The sequence below is a fragment of the Sapajus apella genome, unplaced genomic scaffold (assembly GCF_009761245.1).
Source record: "Sapajus apella isolate SASKATOON/1434 unplaced genomic scaffold, GSC_monkey_1.0 scaffold33, whole genome shotgun sequence".
Taxonomy (NCBI): domain Eukaryota; kingdom Metazoa; phylum Chordata; class Mammalia; order Primates; family Cebidae; genus Sapajus; species Sapajus apella.
Window position 1 is genome coordinate 21,933,623 of NW_022436973.1, and position 20,435 is coordinate 21,954,057.

At 52.5% G+C, this 20,435-nt stretch overlaps 1 protein-coding gene across 6 annotated transcripts; it reads right to left on the reverse strand.

Moving 5' to 3' along the window:
- Positions 1–1,691: 1,691 nt before the first annotated feature.
- On the reverse strand, positions 1,692–20,030 carry MAVS (mitochondrial antiviral signaling protein). Of its 6 annotated transcripts, none has more exons than XM_032295520.1 (8): positions 18,654–20,018; positions 17,945–18,074; positions 13,733–13,916; positions 10,677–10,851; positions 8,201–8,373; positions 6,856–7,015; positions 4,172–4,683; positions 1,692–3,307 (listed from the first exon to the last, which is right to left on the reverse strand). In XM_032295520.1, the coding sequence occupies exons 3-8, from the start codon at positions 13,847–13,849 to the stop codon at positions 2,843–2,845; spliced, it is 1,602 nt and encodes a 533-aa protein (XP_032151411.1). In that variant the 5' UTR covers positions 13,850–13,916; positions 17,945–18,074; positions 18,654–20,018; the 3' UTR covers positions 1,692–2,842. The 6 variants fall into 6 exon arrangements, with proteins under 6 accessions (XP_032151411.1, XP_032151412.1, XP_032151410.1 ...); XM_032295521.1 differs by lacking the exon at positions 18,654–20,018 and adding an exon at positions 18,450–18,647; XM_032295519.1 differs by lacking the exon at positions 17,945–18,074 and having other exon boundaries at positions 18,654–20,017.
- Between the last annotated feature and the right edge of the window lie 405 nt (positions 20,031–20,435).

Sequence of the window (20,435 nt, forward strand, 5' to 3'; positions counted from 1 at the left end):
TTTGTATTTTTTACCTAGGCTGGTACAGCGCTAAAATTCTACCACTTGGGAACAGTGTTTGGGCCTACATATTGCCTTTTTTTTCCTGGAGACAGAGTATCACTCTGTCCCCCAGGCTGGAGTGCAATGGCATAATCTCGGCTTACTGCAACCTCCACCTCCTGGGTTCAAATGATTCTTGTGCCTCAGCCTCCCGAGTAGCTGGGATTATAGGTTCGTGCCACCACACCTGGCTAATTTTAGTATTTTTAGTAGAGACGGGGTTTCACCATGTTGGCCAAGCTGGTCTTGAACTCCTGACCTCAGGCAATCCACCAACCTCAGGCTCCCAAAGTGCTGGGATTACAGGTGTGAGCCACCGCGCCAGCCCATGCTGCCTTTTTCAGATACTTTTTTCAAAGCTACCCTGGGACAGTAATACATTAAAACTAATACCTGTGCATAAATTGTCAACTGACCTGCCCAGCATGGGTTCCTAACTGGGGTTTAAGGTGGGGGGACAGAGGGCTTTTTAAGATTGGGGGTGAGGGATGGGGAGTGGTACAGCTTGGGTAGGGTCCACTCCTGGTTCTAGGGTGCAGGTTGCCGGATCTGGAGCATGGAATGAAGAGATGTTCAGACATAGATGTCATTAGGTTGCTGAACGCCCCTAGGGCAGTGGAGAGAAAAAGCTGTAGCAGCCAAGGCAGGGTGTAGATCCCTGGAGGCGGACAGCTTGGGAGGGGCCACAGTGAGCCCTACCTCTGATGGCTCTAGTTCTTGTCCCTTGCAGAGCTCAGAAATGGAGGTGGCTCCTGTGCCTTGTCCAGCAATGGCTGCCTGGAAAGAACCCATGAGAATAACCCCAATCTATCCCAATGTGTTTCTGGTGTTATTGTAGCTAATCTCCCCACCAGTGGGTGAGCTCAGGGTGGGAGAACCTGGCTGCTGGGAGTCGAAATGCCCTAGAGCCTCCATCCTGTACAGTTGCCCAGTGAACATACCTCCCTCCCCAGCAATTTCTCCAGGTACAAGATAAAGTAAGGAGCAAATATAAAGATAAATCTGTGAGGCAGAAGGGTCTGGGCTGCCTCTAAAGGAGTAGCCAAGGGCTCTCTTTCTCTGCACTTTTTTTTTTTTTTTTTTTTTTGAGAGAGGGTCTCACTCTGTCACTCACATTGGAGTGCAGTGGCACGATCCTAGCTCACTGCAGCTTCAAACTTCTGGGCTGGAGTGATCCTCCCTCCCCAGCCTCCTGAGTAGCTAGGACAACAGGTGCACCACCACGCCTGGCTAATATTTTAGAGATGGGGTCCCTGTTGCCCACCACGCCTAGCCCCTCAACACTTAATAGTGATAATAAGGGCCGGGCACGGTGGCTCATGCCTGTAATCCCAGCACTTTGGGAGGCCAAGGTGGGCAGATCACGAGGTCAGGAGATCGAGACCATCCTGGGCCAACATGGTGAAACCCCATCTCTACTAAAAATACAAAAAAAAGTTAGCTGGGCGTGGTGGCACACCTGTAGTCCCAGCTACTCGGGTGGCTGAAGGAGAATCTCTCAAACCTGGGAGGCGGAGGCTGCAGTGAGCTGCAATCACGCCACTGCACTCTAGCCTGGCAACAGAGCAAGACTCTGTCTCAAAAAAAAAAAAAAAAAGTGATAACAACACATATTCAATCCTTGGTAAATGCCAGGACTCATCCTAAGATCTATATGGATAAACTTTAATCCTCACAGCACTGGGAAATACACATAGATACTGATCATTTTATAGGTGAGAAAACTAAAGCACAGAGAGATGGATCCCTTGCCCAAGGTTGCAGAGCTGGTGAGAGGCAGCATGGGAAGAGGTCTCGGCTGCCTGCGTGCAGAGCTGCACCACTGGCCCCTGTGCACTCCTCTCCTCATGCTCTCAGCTCTACCAGCTCGGACAGGAGAGAGGTGGGAGAAGCAGTTAGTGGCCACCTGCTCTGGGCTAGGCACTTGGCAAACACTTGCAGGTTTCAATGTCAGAATAACCCAGTGAAGAATGAGCCAGATACTCATTGTCCACATGGAGAAGCAAGCCCAGAAGTCTGACATCCACCAAGGCCATGCAGCCCAGGAAGTGGGGAGCTGAAATCCAAACCTCTGCCTGAGCTGTGCCTGCCAGGTGTCTCCTCCCCAGCCCATGTAGGGGGCTGAAGAGAAGGGAGCCAGAGGGGAGGGAAAGCGGAGGCTGGAGAGGAGCTTCAGAGGTCTTCCTCAGGCCTGGCAGCTGCCCCTGGCTTCCCTGAGATCCCAGGAACCTCCAGACCTTCCCAGGATTGCCCAGAAGGGGAGGGGGCCCAGTGGGGCAGGAACCCAAGGCATTTGGGCCCATGGAGAGCAGCTACCCTGCCACTCCTGCCTGCCTGAGTGCAACAGTCTGGAAGCCAGGTCTTGTGGAGTCGTCCACACACTACACACCTACCCTGACGCCTTAGGGGACCAGTGCAACAGGAGGAGCATTCCCAACTCCCATGTGTTCCAGTGGCTCCCCCGATCCACCTGGGCCAACAGGGCTGAGGCCTGGACGGGGAAGCTCCTCTGGAGGACATGGGTGATAACCTGGGTTACTGGTGGAGGTCTGGAGCATCGAGGGCAGCCCAGGTCCCAGAAAGCCAAGGATAGGGATGCACAGAGGGCACAGTGGGATGGAGATGCTGCTCTCTGGACTTGGTTCAGCCAAGGCACGTCCTGCTGCCAGGCCTGCAGTCCCTTAGCTCCCCTCTGACATAGCTTCCACCATCCCTAAGAAAGCAATAAGGGGCTTTGGAGAGCAGCCAGGTATACTGCAGGAACGGAGCAGATGGGTGGTGGGAAGGGCCCAGGGCTGCACTAGAGCTGGCGCCGCTGGTACAGCACTGCCAGGAGTATGGCTGCCAGCACCCCTGCCACAGCTGCCTGGAGCCACGGAGACCCGAGCGAGGACCAGTGGCATGGCACCTCCTCGTCCTGGAACTTCTGGTCGGTGTGTGGCCTGGGGCCACCCTCCAGGTCTGCAGGTGGCCCAGGGTTGCCCTCCAGGAGCTGGATGCTGGGGTTCTCAGCCACGTGGATCCCAAAGCTGCCCTCGGACTTGTACTCATTTTCCTCTGGGCCATGGCAGGGCCCCACGCCCAAGGAGCTGCTGGCACTGATGGCAAGATCCTCAGAGCAGCCTGAGAATAGGCTGTCTACCTGGGATACCAGCACGTCAGGCTTGCTCAACTCCGACCCAAGGCCCCCATTCTCCGAGCTATCGTCTAGCCCGGCTGAGCTGCCTCCAGTGGCACCTGTGGATGTTGGAGCTGCTGGGTTCTCCTGGGAAAGAAAGGAAAGCACTGGAAGGGACTGGGGGTTGGCAGGGAGACAAGCCTGCTAGGCTGGTCTCATTCCCAGCTAATACTCCGACCGCTCAATTCCGAGTCTATAATGCCTCTAGGTCACCTTTTCTTGGAGCGGGGGGAAGAGGAGACCAAGGCCCTGCACCAATGTTGGCCTTCTCCAGGGCAGCCTTTCCCTGCTCCCTGGCATGCCTATAAACTCATGCCCACCTGGAAGCAGGGCCCCATCCTGCACTGACATCCTGCCTGGGCCTGAGAACCAGAGAGCAGCCCCAGGGTCAGAGGCCTGGCCATGCACCCAAAGGTCCCTATGGACTAGGTTCCTCCCAGCAGCAGCTAGGGTTAGATATGAGGCTTGGAGCAGGTAGCGATGGGGGGCTGCTGCGTCAGAGTGGCTGCTCCAGGCTGGGATTGCATTCTGTAAAGCCTGGCCATGGAGGGGCAGGCTAGGCATTCTGGTGGTAAAGAGCAAGGCACGAGGCAGACAGGCCACTGCACTCTACTCCTCACTGCTTCCTCATGTGCAAAACAGCACTGCTCGGCTTTACTAGGAGCTACGAACCCTAAATGAACTTATGCACCTGACCAGTGGGGTGCCCCCCCTGGCTGACCCTCCGGAGGTTTCCAGACTTAGGAGCTGTAATGACTGTTCCTCCTGGAGAACATGGTGTGGGCCTGGATGAGGCTGGTTCTCAGCTGTCCGTATGCCCACAAGGAGAAGCCACAGAGCAGCCCAGGCTGGAGACAGAATGCAGACTGGGAAGAGGCCAAGGCCAGGGCCAGGTAGGCAAGCTCTCCCGGGGAAGGGGCCTGGATCCCTGCTAGGAGGGTGAGGACTCACCTCAGCTCTGCTGCTTCTGCTGGTGAGTACTGTGCTGGCATTCCCTGTGGTGAGCATCATGCTAGTGGGCACTTTGGATGGCGCCATGTCAGCACGGGTTGAGTTGATGGGCAATTTGGATGGTGCTGGATTGGTGAGCACATTAGAAGGCACTGCACCAGGGGGCTTCGAGCCAGATGGCAACTTGGAGGGCACTGTGCTGGCAGATGCTGGGTTGGCAGGCACTTCCGGGGGCACTGTGTTCACAGGCATCAAGGTGGTAGGCACTTTGGAGGGCAGAGAGTTGGCAGGTGCCTCTGCCCCCCTGGAGCAGATGATAGGCTCGGGCTGGTCACCCTCTTCAGCTCCTACAGAGGCCAAGCCAGGGGATGAGGAGGAGGAGAAGGTACCAGTAGAAACTGACCCTGCAGGTCCAGGCAACTGGCTTGCCCTGGGGGTGGATCGGACCAGAGGCTGGAAGGAGACTGATGGAGACACAGGCCCACGGGATGGCTTGAGGCTGGAGGTTGCAGCTGCAGATGGTAAAACACAAGTGGAAACACAGACTCAAAGACTGTTACCTTCAGGCCTGGAGAAGGGCCCCTCTGCGCCAGGTCTCACGGTTCCTGCTGCATCTAGGCCTCCAAATCTCCTGCCCTTGGAGGAGATGCCACAGTCCCTTTGGTCACTGCTTCCCAGCCTGAAAGCCCAACAGCTTCCCTCAGTCCTTGACCTGTAGCCCAAGGTCTACCCTGGCACACGGTGAAATGGTACCTTGGAGCTTGAAGATCATTATTTATTATTCTCTCTGCTTTTTCCTCTCCCATCTGGGAAGCCTCCCCTCTCCTCCTGTGTCTGCCTTTTCTACCTTGACATTAGCCTCATGGAATCCTGGACACTTCCCCCACTGCTGTCCCTCCTCCAGCACCACAAGTGGGAACAGCCCTGGATCAGGGTGAGGGGTGGCAGGATGGCTCATGCAGAACAGCTCAGACCAGCCAAGAGGCCCGGCCATCCCAGAGGCTTGGGAAGAGCGCGGACAGGGACAAAGCCACCCCTGGGAGGCTGCCTGACCTGGGTTGGGGAAGCAGGGAGGGGGTAGCAGGTGGTGATGGTCTATAAAGGTGGTTGCAGCAGGATTCTCCATGGAAGTTGGAATGCACATGCCAGGCCCCACAGCTGGTAAAGGTCAAGGTGATTCTGATGTACACCCCCACCACCACAATCTCACACCATAGAATCTCATGGGACCTGTGTCTACAAACGTACTGAAACCTAATTGCCCTGTCTCCATGGCCTACAGCAACTCCCAAAAGGCATCCCCATGGCCAGGTGACACTGCAAAGCAGAGACAGGTGCTTGGAGCAGTTTGGGGATGACGAAAGTACTGAGATGACGTCTCCCAGCCTTTAACTGCTCATGTGCCTTGTGGCTGTTCCAGGGCACTGAGGGCTGACAGGGCACCAGCGTCATGTGAAACAGTTTGGAAAGCGGGAGAGAGACATGCTAGCCTGAGAGGTCCAGGCGGACAACTATATATTTCTGAGGGGAGCACTGAGGTCTGGAGTGGGGTCCAGGCCCCTGGATGATGACCTTACTTCCTCTGGGGACTAAGAAGTTTTCGGGATGCACTGGGAAGTGAGATCTCTTTGTGGTAAGGCAGTGCCTAAAGGCCTCCCTGCCAACAGCTGGTGCAGCCCTGCACTGTGCCTCTCCCACCGCCCTCCAGGCCCTGGCTGCTCCCTACAGCCTCTTTGACAGAGTGCAAAAACGGCCCTACTTATCACACCCACCTCCACCCAGCCCCCCTGCACTGTGCCAGTCAGTCCTCCCATCTAGGGAGGGAGTCTATTTCCCTACTCCTTGAATCTAGGCTGGCCTTATAACTTGTTTTTGCCCACAGAATGGGGCACAGGGACATTGTGCTAGTTTTGAGCCCTCTCTTGTCTCTCTCAGAACTCCGCCCAACAGCCGTGATGGATTTGTGTGCTGGAGGATGAGAGACTGCAAAGAAGAGAACCAAGGTGCTCAGCCAATAGCCAGAGGCAGAACTTTTTTTTTTTTTTTTTTTTTTTTGAGACGGAGTTTCGCTCTTGTTACGCAGGCTGGAGTGCAATGGCGCGATCTCGGCTCACCGCAACCTCCGCCTCCTGGGTTCAAGCAATTCTCCTGCCTCAGCCTCCTGAGTAGCTGGGATTACAGGCACGCGCCACCATGCCCAGCTAATATTTTGTAGTTTTAGTAGAGACGGTGTTTCACCATGTTGACCAGGATGGTCTCTATCTCTTGACCTCGTGATCCACCCGTCTCGGCCTCCCAAAGTGCTGGGATTACAGGCGTGAGCCACCGCGCCCGGCGAGGCAGAACTTATATACATACGAGTGAGTACTTGAGAGGAAATTCAGCCAAGACCAAAAGAACTGCCCAGGTAGGTAGCCCAAATGGCTGACCCACGGGATCATGTGCTAAATAAATGGCTGCATTTTAAGCTACTAAAGAAACCAAAAATTGGAAAACTGGAGTGGACTATTTGTTACATAGCAAATACTAACTGATACACCCTATAAGGAACTGGTTTGCTTCCTGGGTTGAACTCCCTTTATTCCCACCTTGCCTCCTATTCAAGGAAGCCAGAGAGGCAACTCTAATTCTCACCTTCACTTGAGAGATCAGAGGAGTCCTATAATTTCAGATTCCATGCATACCTGCTGTGTGGGTACTGCCCAGTTCTGTGTCCTGCTCCTGATGCCTGCTGGAGGTCAGAGGGCTAAGGGCTGCCAGGTCAGAGGAGGACTCCACAGGGCCACCACCCGGCCTCCTTGAGATGGCTCCAGGGCTGAGCGTCTGCGGGGCTTGCTCTGAACTCTGCAAGAGGGAAAATATGAATAAGGCAGTTGCCTCTCCCAAGAGCTCGCAAAGGGCAGCTTGTGCTTGTGGGGCGTCTCCTACAGACCTCAGCCCACACCACGAAGCACAGGAGCCAGGGAGCCCTTGCTTGGGTTCTGGTAATTGCCAGACCCTCTGTCCACAGGTGTCCTTGCATTTACCTCACAGAAAACACACAGCATCCCTGGGGGACTCCCTGTCCATCTGTGTGGCCCTGCAGAAAGGTCTCCCTCTTGGCAGCCACTGGCTTTCTCTTCATGGCTGTCACCGCTAGCTGATCCCCTGCCCTGATGCTGCCTCCTCTGCCCCTCCCCTTTCCCACCTCCACATTCATCCCACCCCTACCAGAGCCACTGTGTTCAGGGGATCACAGACCCCTTTCTTAGGCTTCAGGTTCATGATTTGGTGTCTCCTTGGACACCCCACTGCCCACTCATTTATCTTCAAAGAATCGGTCATCTTTCCCCCAAACTTGACCTTTTGGCAATAATGACAGCCCTGCCAATCACCCCTGCCCCCATAATCGCCTGCTCCCTCACTCTCCCTCATCTGGCCCCTCCCTGGGTTCCTCCACCCAATGCAATGTCTCATATGGAACATTGCAAAGACCTCAAAACTGTGGTCTCCAGCCAGGGGCGGTAGCTCACGCTGGTAATCCCAGCACTTTGGGAGGCCAAGGTGGGCAGATCACCTGAGGTCAGGAGTTTGAGATCAGCCTGGCTGACATGGCAAAACACCATCTCTACTAAAAATACAAAAATTAGCCAGCATCGTGGTGGGTGCCTGTAATCCCAGCTACTCAGGAGGCTGAGGCAGCAGAATCACTTGAACCCAGGAAGTGGAGGTTGCAGTGAGCCGAGATCGCTCCACTGCATCATTCCAGCCTGGGCGACAGAATGAGACACTGTCTCAAAAAAAAAACAAACCTGTCATCTCCCAGCTGGTTGGTGACAGAGGATTAGACTGCCACAGGATGAAGACCTGGTCAGCAGTCTGGAAGCTGGTCTGGGGCAGATCTCCACTAAGGAAGCCTTGGGTTTCTGAGTAAAGATTAGGCATAATTTGTAGTGGACAGGAGAGGGTTTCTGGAGGAAGGCTCATGGGCAGAAGTGGGCAGACAGGAACACAAAAGCAGGTGGCTCAAGGTGGACTGTGAGAACAGACCTCTTCCAGGGACTCTGGCGGCTGGGTCTCCTGGACAGGCATGGGGAAGCTTGACTCCTTCTCTCTGTAGCCATTGTAGGGGATGCTGTGGGCCGCAGCAGGCGTGGAGGGTCCTGGCACCTCAGCAGAAACTGACGGTGGCTCCAGTGGAGCTGGGGGATGTTCCGGGGTCCCTGGAAGACAAAGATGCAGTGATATCAAGAAGGAATCAGGGGCTGGGTGCCATGGCTTACGCCTGTAATCCCAGCACTTTGGGAGGCCAAGGTGGGTAGATTGGGAAGTCAGGAGTTTGAGACCAGCCTGGCCAACATGGTAAAACCCCATCTCTACTAAAAATACAAAAATTAGTGGGGCATGGTGGCACGCTCCTGTAATCCAGCTACTTGGGAGGCTGAGGCAGCATTGCTTGAAGCTGGGAGGCGGAGGCTGCAATGAGCTGAGATTGCGCCACTGTACTCCAGCCTGGGCAACAGAGCAAGACTCCATCTTGGGGGCGGGGGCAGGGTGGAAAGAAGGAATCAGGAACTACAGGGAGGCTGAGGCAGGACAACCACTTGAACCTGGGAGGTAGAGGCTGCGGTGAGCCAAAGTCACACCACTGCACTCTAGTCTAGGTGACCGACTGAGACGGAGTCTCAAAAAAAAAAAAAAAAAAGGAATCAGAGGTATTCCTCATGATGGAAGAGGCTTGGGTGCTCTTGGGTACACCCCCTGCCCCACCCATAGTTCCAAAAGCTGTTCTGATGTGGGTCCACTCCTCAGAGTGACGAGCTTCACTGGCAAGGGGGGCAGGAGTGGGAAGGAGAGAGCAATTGGAGGACAAGGGAGCAAGGGAGCAGGGGGACTGTGTGCGGGGGCATCATGGGTCTCTCACCACCCAGACCATGTCAGCAGTCACCCTCCTCTGTCCCCAGACATCCTGGGACCCAGTGGCTTTCTCCTCCGCATGGTTGTCATTGCTCACTGATCCCTACCCTGATATTGCCTCCTCAGCCCCTCCTCTTTGCCTCCACCACCCATCAGGCCCTTCCACAGCCATTGTATTCAGGTGATCACTATTAGTAATCTCCATACATGAAGAGACATATTTAAAAAGAAGGAGGGAAAAGAAAGGAAGAAAGAGAGAAAGGGAAGAAGAAAGGGGGGGAAGCAAGGAAGAGAAAAAGGAAAGAAAAGCAAACATGAGAGCCAGACACGGTGGCTGACACCTATGATCCCAGCACTCTTGGAGGCCGATTGCTTGAGCCCAGGAGTTCAAGACCAGCCTGGGCAACATAGTGAGACCTTGTCTCTACAAAAAAATTCTGAAAATTAGCCAGGTGTGGTGGCACATGCCTGTAGTCCCAGCTACTCTGGAGGCTGAGGTGGAAGGTCTGCTTGAGCCCAGGAAGTCAAGGTGGAAGTGAGCTATGATTGCACCACTGCTCTCCAGCCTGACAGAGCAAGACTGTGTCTCTAAAAGGGGAAAAAAAGGAGAGAGAAAGAAAAGAAAAACATGGATTTCCCACAGTTATAAATGTGACCAGGGGCTGGGTGTGGTGGCTCAGGCCTGTAACCCCAGCACTTTGGGAGGCCGAGGCAGGTGGATCACCTGAGGTCACAAGTTCAAGACTAGCCTGGCCAACATGGTGAAACCCTATCTCAACAAAAATATAAAAATTAGCTGGGCATGATGGCAGGTGCCTGTAATCCCAGTGACTCAGGAGGCTACGGCAGGGGAATCACTTAAACTTGGGAGGCAGAGTTGTAGAGAGCTGAGATCATGCCACAGCACTCCAGCCTGGTAAACAGAGCAGGACTCCATCTCCAAAAAAAAAAAAAAAAAATGCGGTCAGGGTCTTGAGGGTTACCACCAGTTTGAAATATAAACAGAACTGGCTTGATATTTCTTTCTGTGTCTTGATCTCACTCAAGATCAGATTCCATCTCACCAAATCCCCTCCGAGCACTGAGAATGGCCGGGACACTGAGAGGAACTAAAGGAATAACTGGGCAGCTGGTAGAGGGCATAGAAGGCTCTCAGGGTAAACCAGGGGAGGGGAAGAGAAAGTGGAGAGAGGGAGGGTGAACAAGTAGGTTGGGAAGAAGAAATGAGGAAGGGTGGGAGGCAAACGCTACAGGCGTGAAAATTAGAGGAGACCCCATGTGCTGGGCATACGGGAAGTGCGAAGCCCAGGTCAGCACTCAACACGCAACTTCCCACGCTGTCACCCACTGCAGCTCCCCTTGGCAGACACTGCCATGAGCTCCATGTTACAGAGGAGAGGCCTGAGGCTCAGGGAAATTTAGGGACTTGGCCAAAGGGACATAGCTAGTAAGTGGTTCAGCTTGGATCTACACCCAGGTTTATCCGCTGCTTCAGTGTGACAAGGAGGATGAACAGAGAAAGGCAGGAGGTACAGAGAGAGGGGAAGGGAAAGCAGAGGCCAAGGAGCAGGCCAGGGTTCCAGAAGGAGAGCCAGGACAGGATGCTCACGAGGCTGGTAGCTCTGGTAGACACGGGCCACTTCATCCGCGAGATCAGACAGCTCACAGGCCCTCAGCGCCACAATGAAGGACTCCACCCAGCCGGGTCGCCGCTGAAGGGTATTGAAGAGATGCCAGAGGGTGTCCCGGTTCCCTGAGAGTGTGCAAGTGGCCCGCAGTCGATCCTGGAAGATACAGTGCCACTGTCCTGCTCAAGCCCGGCAGCCCCAGCCGCTTCCCTACACAGAATGAAGCCACAGCGGTGGGGGGCGGGGGGGGCGCCAAGAAAGCCACAGGAGCAAGGTGGCCATGTGAAACTGGATCAGAGCCCAGGACAAGGTCAGGTATGGAGTGAGGAAGGGCAATTAGCAGCAATAGCTGCTAAAGAAACTGGCAGCCGCCAGAAACCAGCAGTTACTATTTCCCGAGCTTTCCGTTAAGGGCTTTGCATGCATCATCTTATTTAATGCCATTATCATCCCCACTTTACTTAGCAGAAGCAAAGTACTATAGCAAACATCTTACAACAGTGGGGCAGGAATCCAAAGCCAATTAATCTGATACAAAAGTGTTGGGTTTATATGGCCCCCAGGGCAAAAAGAAAGCTTTGGATTAGGAGAGAAGGAAAAGGTAGATAGCAAAGGTATGAAGAAGGGGTGAAAGAAGGAAAGAGAGGGGGCCAACAATAAGAAACAAGGAAGCTGAGAAGGCTGGGGAGATTCTGGGCAGATGACAGTGGCTGCAGTTTTTTTTGGGGGGGGGTTTCCTTTTTTTTTTTTTTTTTTTTTTTTCTTTGAGCTGATCTGTGGAGAAGTTTTTTTTTTTTTTTTTTTTTGAGACAGAGTCCTGTTCTGTCGCTCAGGCTGGAGTGCAGTGGTGCAATCTCAGCTCGCTGCAACCTCTGCCTCCCAGGTTCAAGCACTTCTGCCTCAGCCTCCCAAGTAGCTAGAATTACAGGAGCCCACCACCACGCCCAGCTAATTTTTTTGTATTTTTGGTAGAGACGCGGTTTCGCCACATTGGCCAGGTTGGTCTTGAACTCCTGACCTCAGGTGATCCACCCGCCTCGGCCTCCCAAAGTGTTAGGATTACAGGCGTGAGCCACTGCACCAGCCCTAGAGTTTTTATGTCTACCTGAATTCTCACATAAAACAAACAACCAGACAGCAGAAACAAAAACCCACAGAATCCTGCAGGAGCTAGATTTTAGAAAAAGGAAAATATTTTTTAAATAAAAAAATAGGCAGAGCACAGTGGCTCATGCCTGTAATCCCAGCAGGGAGGGGAGGCTGAGGCAGGAGGATGAGGCTGAAGGGAGGCCGAGGCAGGAGGATTGCTTGAGCCTGCAAGGCAGAGGTTGCAGTGAGCCAAGATAGTGCCACTGCACTCCAATGTGTGTGACAGAGTGAGAACCCATCTCAAAGCATGTGTGTGTGTGTGCGTGTGCTCGCGCACGTATACTGCTGTAGTGGCTCATACCAGTAATCCCAGCACTTTGGGAGGCCAAGGTGGGAGGATTGCTTAGGCCCAGAAGTTCGAAACCAAAGAAAAGTACAAAAATTAGCTGGGTACGGTGCTGTACACCTGCAGTCCCAGCTACTTGGGAGCTGAGGTGGGAGGATCAGTTAAGCCCAGGAGTTTGAGGCTGCAGTGAGCCATGATCGCAACACCACCACACTCTAGCCTGGGCACCACAGTGAGACCCAGTCAATAAATAAACTAAACTAAACTAAAATAAAATAAAGAAAACCCACAGGCCAGGTGTGGTGGTTCATGCCTGTGTAATCCCAGCACTTTGGGAAGCCAAGGCAGGAGGATCACTTGAGCTCAGAAGCTTGACAGCCTGGGCAACATAGTGAAACCCTCTTCTTTAAAAAAAGTTAAAAATGTAAAAAACATATAGCTTTTAGGGCAAAAAAAAAAAAAAGTATATATATATATATATATATATAGCCTGGGCATGTTGACTCACACCGGTAATCCCAGCACTTTGGGATGCTGAGGTGGGAGAAGCTCTTGACTCCATGAGGCATAGGTTGCAATGAGTTAAAATCATGCCACTGCACTCCAGCCTGAGTGATAAAGCAAGACCCTGTCTCGAAAATAATAAAAACCAGCCTGGCTAACATGGTGAAACCCTGTCTCTACTAACAATAAAAATACAAAAATTAGCCAGGGATGGTGGCACATGGCTGTGACCCCAGCTACTCAGGAGGCTGAGGTGCAGGAATCACTTAAACCTGGGAGGTGGAGGTTGCAGTGAGCTGAGACTGCACCATTGCACTGCGGCTGGGGCAACAGAGTGAGACTCCATCTCAAAACGATATTAAAAAAAGAAAATCAAACCCACAGAAAATATTTATATTTACTACAAAACAAGATATCCTTATAATCCCCAAAATACAAGAGGGAGGGGCAAACCCCAAACAGACCTGCATACTGATGCAATCTGTGTGGAGGATGCCGGAGACAGCAATAGGGCTCCTGAGAAACCAGAGGACAGGAGTCTCCAGAAGAGCCAACAGGTTCCCTCTGGAGCACAGGGGTCCAATCTGAGAACAGCAGCTACAATGAATGGGGAGAGATTGTGCCCGCTTCACCAGCTAGCAAGTGCCGGGGCTAGCGACCTGGCTCCAGCCTGCTCTCAAACCTGAGTCCCAGCTCCCTGCCAGGACAGAGCCCCATGACAAGGAGAATGGAATCAAAACTGAGCAAGACAAGGCCCGGCAAGAGAGATGAAGAAAACAGAAGGTTCTAAAAACATTGGGCAAGTGGACCAGAGCCAGGAAATCTCATCACAGCCAGCACCATATTTCTGAGCAGTTCACAAAAGCAACACAAGGCGGAGCTCGGTGAAGTCAGCAATGCCACCCTGAGCCACACTTCATCTAAAAGTTAGAAAAGCAGCAAGGAAAAAAAAAAAAAGCAGCAAGAACAAGGAGCAAGATACAGCAAGAGGGAGAAGAGGCCGGCTCTGGCTTGGGGGAGGAACTAGGATGGGGTTGAGCTTTGGATTCCATAGCCCTGTCCCCAGGCCAGTGTCTGGCTGTCACTTCCCTGGCTCACCTGGTCTCTTGCTGTGAGGCAGGGCAGGTAAGGCAGAATCTCTACAACATCCACATTGCAAAAATTGCTGAAATGTCTGCAGATATACTTATAGGTTTTGTCTTCAGCAAACGGCATTGCTGCTCAGATTCTGGAGAGAGGGCTCTGGCCCCATGAAGGGTGGATGGACTGACAGGAAACGAGACTGGAAGAAAACAGATCACATGTTACACACGGTTGGGAGTGGGGCTGGACAAAAGGCAATTATTTCTCAACTTTTTGTAATTTTTGTTTTCTTTCATCTTTAAATCTTTTTTTTGAGACAGTGTCACCCAGGTTGGAGTGCAGTGGTGCAATCTCAGCTCAATGCAACCTTTGCTTCCTGAGTTCAATTGTGTCTCCTGCCTCGGCCTCCCAAGTAGCTGAGATTACAGGCGTGCACCACCATGCCCATCTAATTTTTGTATTTTTAGTAGAGATGTGGGTTTACCATGTTGGCTAGGCTGGTCACAAACTCCTGACCTCAAGTGATCTACCCACCTCGGTCTCCCAAGATTTGAGATTACAGGTGTGAACCACCACGCCCACCTTTTTTTTTTGTTGCTGTTGTTAAGAGATAGGGTCTCACTCTGTTACCTTGGTTGGGTGCAGTGGTGCAATCATAGCTCAGTGCAGCCTCAAACTCCTGCGTTCAGGCAATCTTGCCACCTCAGCGTCCTAGGTAGCTGGAACTACAGACTTGTGCCACTGCGCCCAGCTAATTTTTAAAATTTTTCTAGAGACAGGGTCTTGTGATGTTGCCCAGTCTGGTCTCAAGCCCCTGGCCTCAAGTGATCCTCCTGCCTCAGCCTGTCAAGTAGCTTGGATTGTAAGTGCCGGCCACTGTGCTCAGCCATCTTTAGTTTTTCTTCAAACATCCTATTTATTACTGCCTGGGTCTCTCCAAGTTTCCTGCAGAATTTGCTAAAAATGAATTGATAACCAGCAGCTACTAGAGAAGCTAGGGCAGAAGGATCTCTTGAGCTCAGGTGTTTGAGGCCAGCCTGGGCAACACAGCGAGACCCCATCTCTAAAAAAATTAAAATAAAAATAATTGATGACCAAAAAGAATCAGATCCAGAATACCTAGGGCCCATTTCTGTCCTGTAGGTTGGTCAGCACTGGGGAGGTCTGCGTGTACTCCTAGCACATGTGGTGGAGGAATCTGTATGTAACCATAGTTTAGGTGCCTATGAAATGTCCTGGCTCTCCTCCTGGCTCTAAAGGCCCTCAAGCTGATAAGCAAGAGGGCTGTACCTAAAAGTGCTGCTGCTTTGGGACATACTGAAAAAATTAAAAGTGAAGCCCAATATGATAATAATAGGATCATCCTACTTTAAAGAAGAAAAGTTTTTTTGGAGACAGAGTCTCCGTCATCCAGGCTGGAGTACAGTGGTGTGATCTAGGCTCACTGCAGCCTCCACCTCCCAGGTTCAAGCAATTTTCCTGCCGCAGCCTCCCAAGTAGCTGGGATTACAGGAGCCCACCATCATACCTGGCTAACCTTTTTGTTTGTTGCTGTGAGCCACCGTGCCTGGCCAACTTTTGTATTTTTTAGTAGAGACAGGGTTTCACTATGTTTTCCAGATTGGTCTCGAACTCCTGACCTCAAGTGATCCGCTTGCCTTGGCCTCCCAAAGTGCTGGGATTACAGGTGTGAGCCACTGTGGCCAGCCTAAGTTTAAAATTTTTAAGTGCCAGCCGGGTGCGGTGGCTCACACCTGTAATCCTAGCACTTTGGGAGGCCAAGGCAGATGGATCACCTGAGGTCAGGAGTTTGAGACCAACCTGGCCAACATGGAGAAACCCCATCTCTACTAAAAATACAAAAAAATAAGCTGGGCATTGTGGCAGTCGCTTGCAATCCCAGCTACTCAGGAGGCTGAGGCAAGAAAATCACTTAAACCCGAGAGTCGGAGGTTGCAGTGAACCAAGATCACGCCATTGCACTTCAGCCTGGGCAACAGAATGGGGCTCTGTCTAAAAAAAAAAAAATTAAGTGCCTCAAATATAAGCAATTGCTACCAGTTGTTTATGTAGGAGTTACCACAATTTGCAATTATAGATGTTTTTGCTTGTTTCTTTTTTGCCTCCCCCATCAGGGAGTGCTGCAGGGAATAAAAGAGACAAGGTCTGTGCCGCATCCAATTTATATTCTACTGGTGTGGGACAAATAGCAGATCAGTAAATTCTTACCCAAATAAGAATTCCAGATGGCAATAAAGGTTCTAAAGAAAATAAAGCAGGTAAAGAGACACAGCCCCTGGAGACAGGCATGGTACTTGAACTAGGGGGGTCAAAGAAGCCTTTCTGAACTAGTGTTAAGAACACAGTTGAGCCGTTCTCAGGCTCTGAGAAGATCTGTGTTTTGGGCAGAGGGCATGGTAAATGCAAAAGTCCTAAAATGGGATGAGCCTGGCATATTTGAAGAATAGAAAGCAGGTCAGTGTGGTCAAGGTTAGGAAAGCTAGGGAGAAGGGCAGGGATGAAGGTCAAGGAGGTGAAAGGGACCACTCATGTAGGGTGTGGTAGGAAAGGGCTCTGGGTTTTAGTTGGAGTGAAACAGGGACCCACTGGAAGGTTCTGGCAGGAAAAGAAGAGGATGTGATTTACATTAAAGATTTCTCTGACAATTGTGAGGACTTTGGAGGGGCCAGGATGAAAACTGGGAGACCAGTCAGGAGGCCACAGCCCAGGAGACAGGATGATTATGGCCAGGATGGGAACCATAGAATTGGCAGGAGGCAGCCAGATTCCTGGTGTTTTGAGGGTGTAGGAGATAAGGGAGAGAAAAGAATCAAGGATGACTCCTTAGGCACTGGGTGGATGGCAGGTGCCCTTTTACCAGACCAGAGAAGCCAGGGGAGGAGGAGTGGCTCAGAAGGAACTCCAGAACTCAGTTCTGAACAAGTGAAACTTGAGCTATTGGATTCCTAGTGGGCTGTCAGGCAGGGAAGGAGGCAGAAGAGGACCAAGCGGGCATCAGGCAATCATGAGACCTCTAGGAGGCAGTGCTGCAGAGCAGACAGCACCTAAAAGCTGCTGGGCCACCAAACCCTCCTCACAGGGGAAACAGTCTTGTCACTGGCCTCAGAGTCTAACATGCACAACTTGCTTTGCCAACCAACAGGCGCTGCTGCATTCCTTGTGGGCCAAGTGCAAATGACAGTTAAGGAGGGTCAGGAAGGTGAAGTAGGGGTCCTCTGAGCCTTCAAGAAATGAGCAAAGTGCTGGGCGTGGTGGCTCATACCTGTAATTCCAGCACTTTGGGAGGCTGAGGCAGGAGAATCACTTGAACCCGGGAAGCAGAGGTTGCGGTGAGCCAAGATCATGCACTGCACTCCAGCTGGGGACAGAGTGAGACTCCGTCTCAAAAAAAAAAAAAAAAAAAATGAGCAAAAACCAACTCTGTGGCAGTTAATAGACCACTTTCTCGGCCAGGCATGGTGGCTCATGCCTGTAATCCCAGCACTTTGGGAGGCCAAGGCAGGCAGATCACCTGAGGTCAGGAGTTCGAGACCAGCCTGGCCAACATGGTGAAACTCTGTCTTTACTAAAAATACAAAAATTAGCCAGGCATGGCATCAGACACTTGTAATCCCAGCTACTTGGGCGGCTGAGGCATGAGAATCTCTAGAACCCAGGAGGCAGAGGTTGCAGTGAGCTGAGATCAGGCTACTACACTACAGCCTGGGCCACAGAGTGAGATTCCATTTCAAAAAAAAGAAACAAAACCATTTCTCCTTCCTTTCTCACGGCATCAGCCAGGTACCAGGAGATAATCAGATGAGGCACTCTAGCCTCAACCCCTACAACACACATGGTGGGGAGGGGATGATGTAGCCCAACCAAAAGGAAAGGAAGCCCACGTCTGTTCACACTTATTGAGGGCCAACTGTAGACAACCACATCCTAAGGTTCTCTTAGTTAATCCTTCCCCAATCCCGTGACAGGGGAAGTGATGCCAAGGTGCACAGCTGGCCAGAGGCTAGCACAGGATTTGAACCCAGAATCTGCTACCAGCTACTGCAGCTGGTCATACACCTTGCAGGGTACAGGGACCCCTGCAGCAAGTGAGACCCACACAGCCACCTGCCTTCAAGCCCAAAGAGGGCCCAAGGTCACTTGTGGGAGAGGCAGAGGGTGCAATAGGGAGAAAGCAACATTTAGTCCAGACATTAACCCTGCCCTCACATTGCGTCCACAGGTCCCAAGTCGTTGGCTGTCCTCCTAGATAGTTTTGAGGCTTCACGACTTGCATACAGAGAATGCCTTCTTCGTTGTTTTGGTTTGTTTCATTGTTTTCCTGGCACCTCTTTCCAATCTGAGAAGGAAGGAAGTGACAGAGTGTTCTCGATGCAGCAAAGTTTCCGACCTGAGTGTCCAGAGGTTGAGTGCGTCCCGGAAATAAATACCCACCCTCCCCAAAGGGACAGGCCTGACAGCCTCGGATCGGATTCCTGGGCGAGACCCAGGTTCGCGGAGCGCGGGGAAGCTGTTCTGAGCTGGTGTCGCCGCCAAGAACTGTCCACACCCAGGGGAGGGCGGCAGTACTCGAGTCCAAGGCGCGGCCAGTCGAGGCTCGGCCTCACCTTAGAGTCACCCTGGGCCTGTGGGCAACAGGAGGTCAGCGGCCGCTGCCCGTCCACTTTCGGCCCTACTTTTCCCCCAGACAGAGCAGACGCCCAGCGCCACCTACCCCTTTTCCCCGGTGCTGGATGCGGCGCCTGGAGCCCTCAGTGTTCCCGAACCCCGTGCGCCTCAGGGCCGGCTCTTCCCGAGCCCCCCGCGCCCCAGACCCAGGGCGCCCCGGCGGACTCGGTCCTTCCGCTGCAGCCACCTTCCCTAAAGGCGTCCGTGTGTACTGAGCATAGAGGACCAAGCGCCCCAGCGGCGATCTTACCTTGGGTAGCCCCGGCCCTGCGACCTGGCGACCGCCGCCCGGGGCCTACGACCCTCCCCGCAGAGGAGGCGGGGCGGGCAGGGCGCGCGACCATTGGCCACCTGGAGGGGCGGGGCTTCCCGGCCGCGCGTGATTGGCTGGCGGCTCAGGGGCGGAGCGGCCGAGGAAGGCACTGGGCCTTGGTTCGCGGGTCGGGACACGTTAGACTAGGCTCGGAGAACCGACCTGATTTCCTGCTGGGGGCGCGGGAGAGCGGATTGTTTTCTTCCCTTGTTCGTCTCGAGCAACTTCTAGCGGAAGTCCAGTGTCCGGCCAGACATCAGGCAGGCGGCCGGCCTCGGAGTCATTGGCGGGCTGAGAATTACATCCCCACGCTTCCCAAGTGAAACAGCCCCTCCTCCTGCTGGGAGCTTTGAGGGGCGAGGATCTTCGTGTCGTTCTCTCCTGCATCCTCATGGCCTGGCATACAGTTAGTATCCAACAAACGTTGGATGACGCTGAAGTCACAGGGGCAAGAATGCCTAGCCAAGAGACGCGCACGCTGGGCCTGTGGGAACGGGAGCGGGCGAGGGAATGCAGGGTGGGTAGGCGCCAGGCAGGCACTCGCCAAATTGGCTGGCTGGCAGGCTGGGTGTGGGTTAAGTGCTGCGTGGGAGAGGCCTCTTCCGCCAGGTAGGGGGCGGGTACCTCCCGCAGTTCCTTTCTGCCTCGCCCTTCCCCTGCTGGAGCAGAGGCCAGCACTTATTGACCACCTACTGTCTTCCAGGCACAAGGCTTAAAGCCTTATTCTTTAGAGTTCATTAAATACTATCACGATAATCAGGTAGAGTGGGTTTATTCTTCCGGTTTTAAAGAGAGTTTAAGAGATTTGGAAAAATGACAATCGTTACTAAAGTTAAACGTATGCTAATCCTATGACCCAGCAATTTCGCCCCGGGTATATATCTACCTAGAAACATACACCTAGATAATGTTTGTACTGACTTATTGATGATAGGCAAAATCTGAAAATGCAAATGGTCATCAGCAGGAAAACACAAAGACAAACTATGGTGTAATCACATCGTGGAATAGTATACGGCAGTGAAAACGAACAAACTATTGACACACAGACATAGGAGGATCTTCCCACAGATGAATGGGCACCAGCAACTAAACAGTGCTTGGTGAATGGAACCAAACACTAAAGAGCACATTCTGTCTGCTTCCAGTCATAATAAGGTTCAAAAACAGACAAAACTAATCTACTAAGTAGAAATTAAATACTGGTAACTTCTGGGGGATGTCGATTGGGGGAGGGGAGGGATGCACACCTTCTAAGGGAGTAGAAATATTCTAAATCTTGATGTGAGTGGTGGGTACCAGAGCTAAAGCATTAGTTGTACACTGAACGTCATGTGTTACTACATACCGCAATTTTAAAAAAGAAGACTTACAGATGCCTAAGTACAGGCTTGACTCCAAAGCCAGTGTTTTGAGGCGGAGTATCACTCTTGTCACCGAGGCTGGAGTGTAATGGCACAATCTCTGCTCACTGCAAACTCTACTTCATGGGTTTAAGCAATTCTCCTGCCTCAGCCTCCTTAGTAGCTGAGATTACAGGCCCATGCCACCACCCCCGGCTAATTTTTGTATTTTTAGTAGAGGGGTTTTCTCCATGTTGGCCAGGCTGGTCTTGAACTCCCGACCTCAGGTGATCCACCTGCCTCAGCTTCCCAAAGTGCTGGGATTACAGGCATGAGCCACCAGGCCCGGCCTCAGGTGAGGTTTTTATTACTGTAC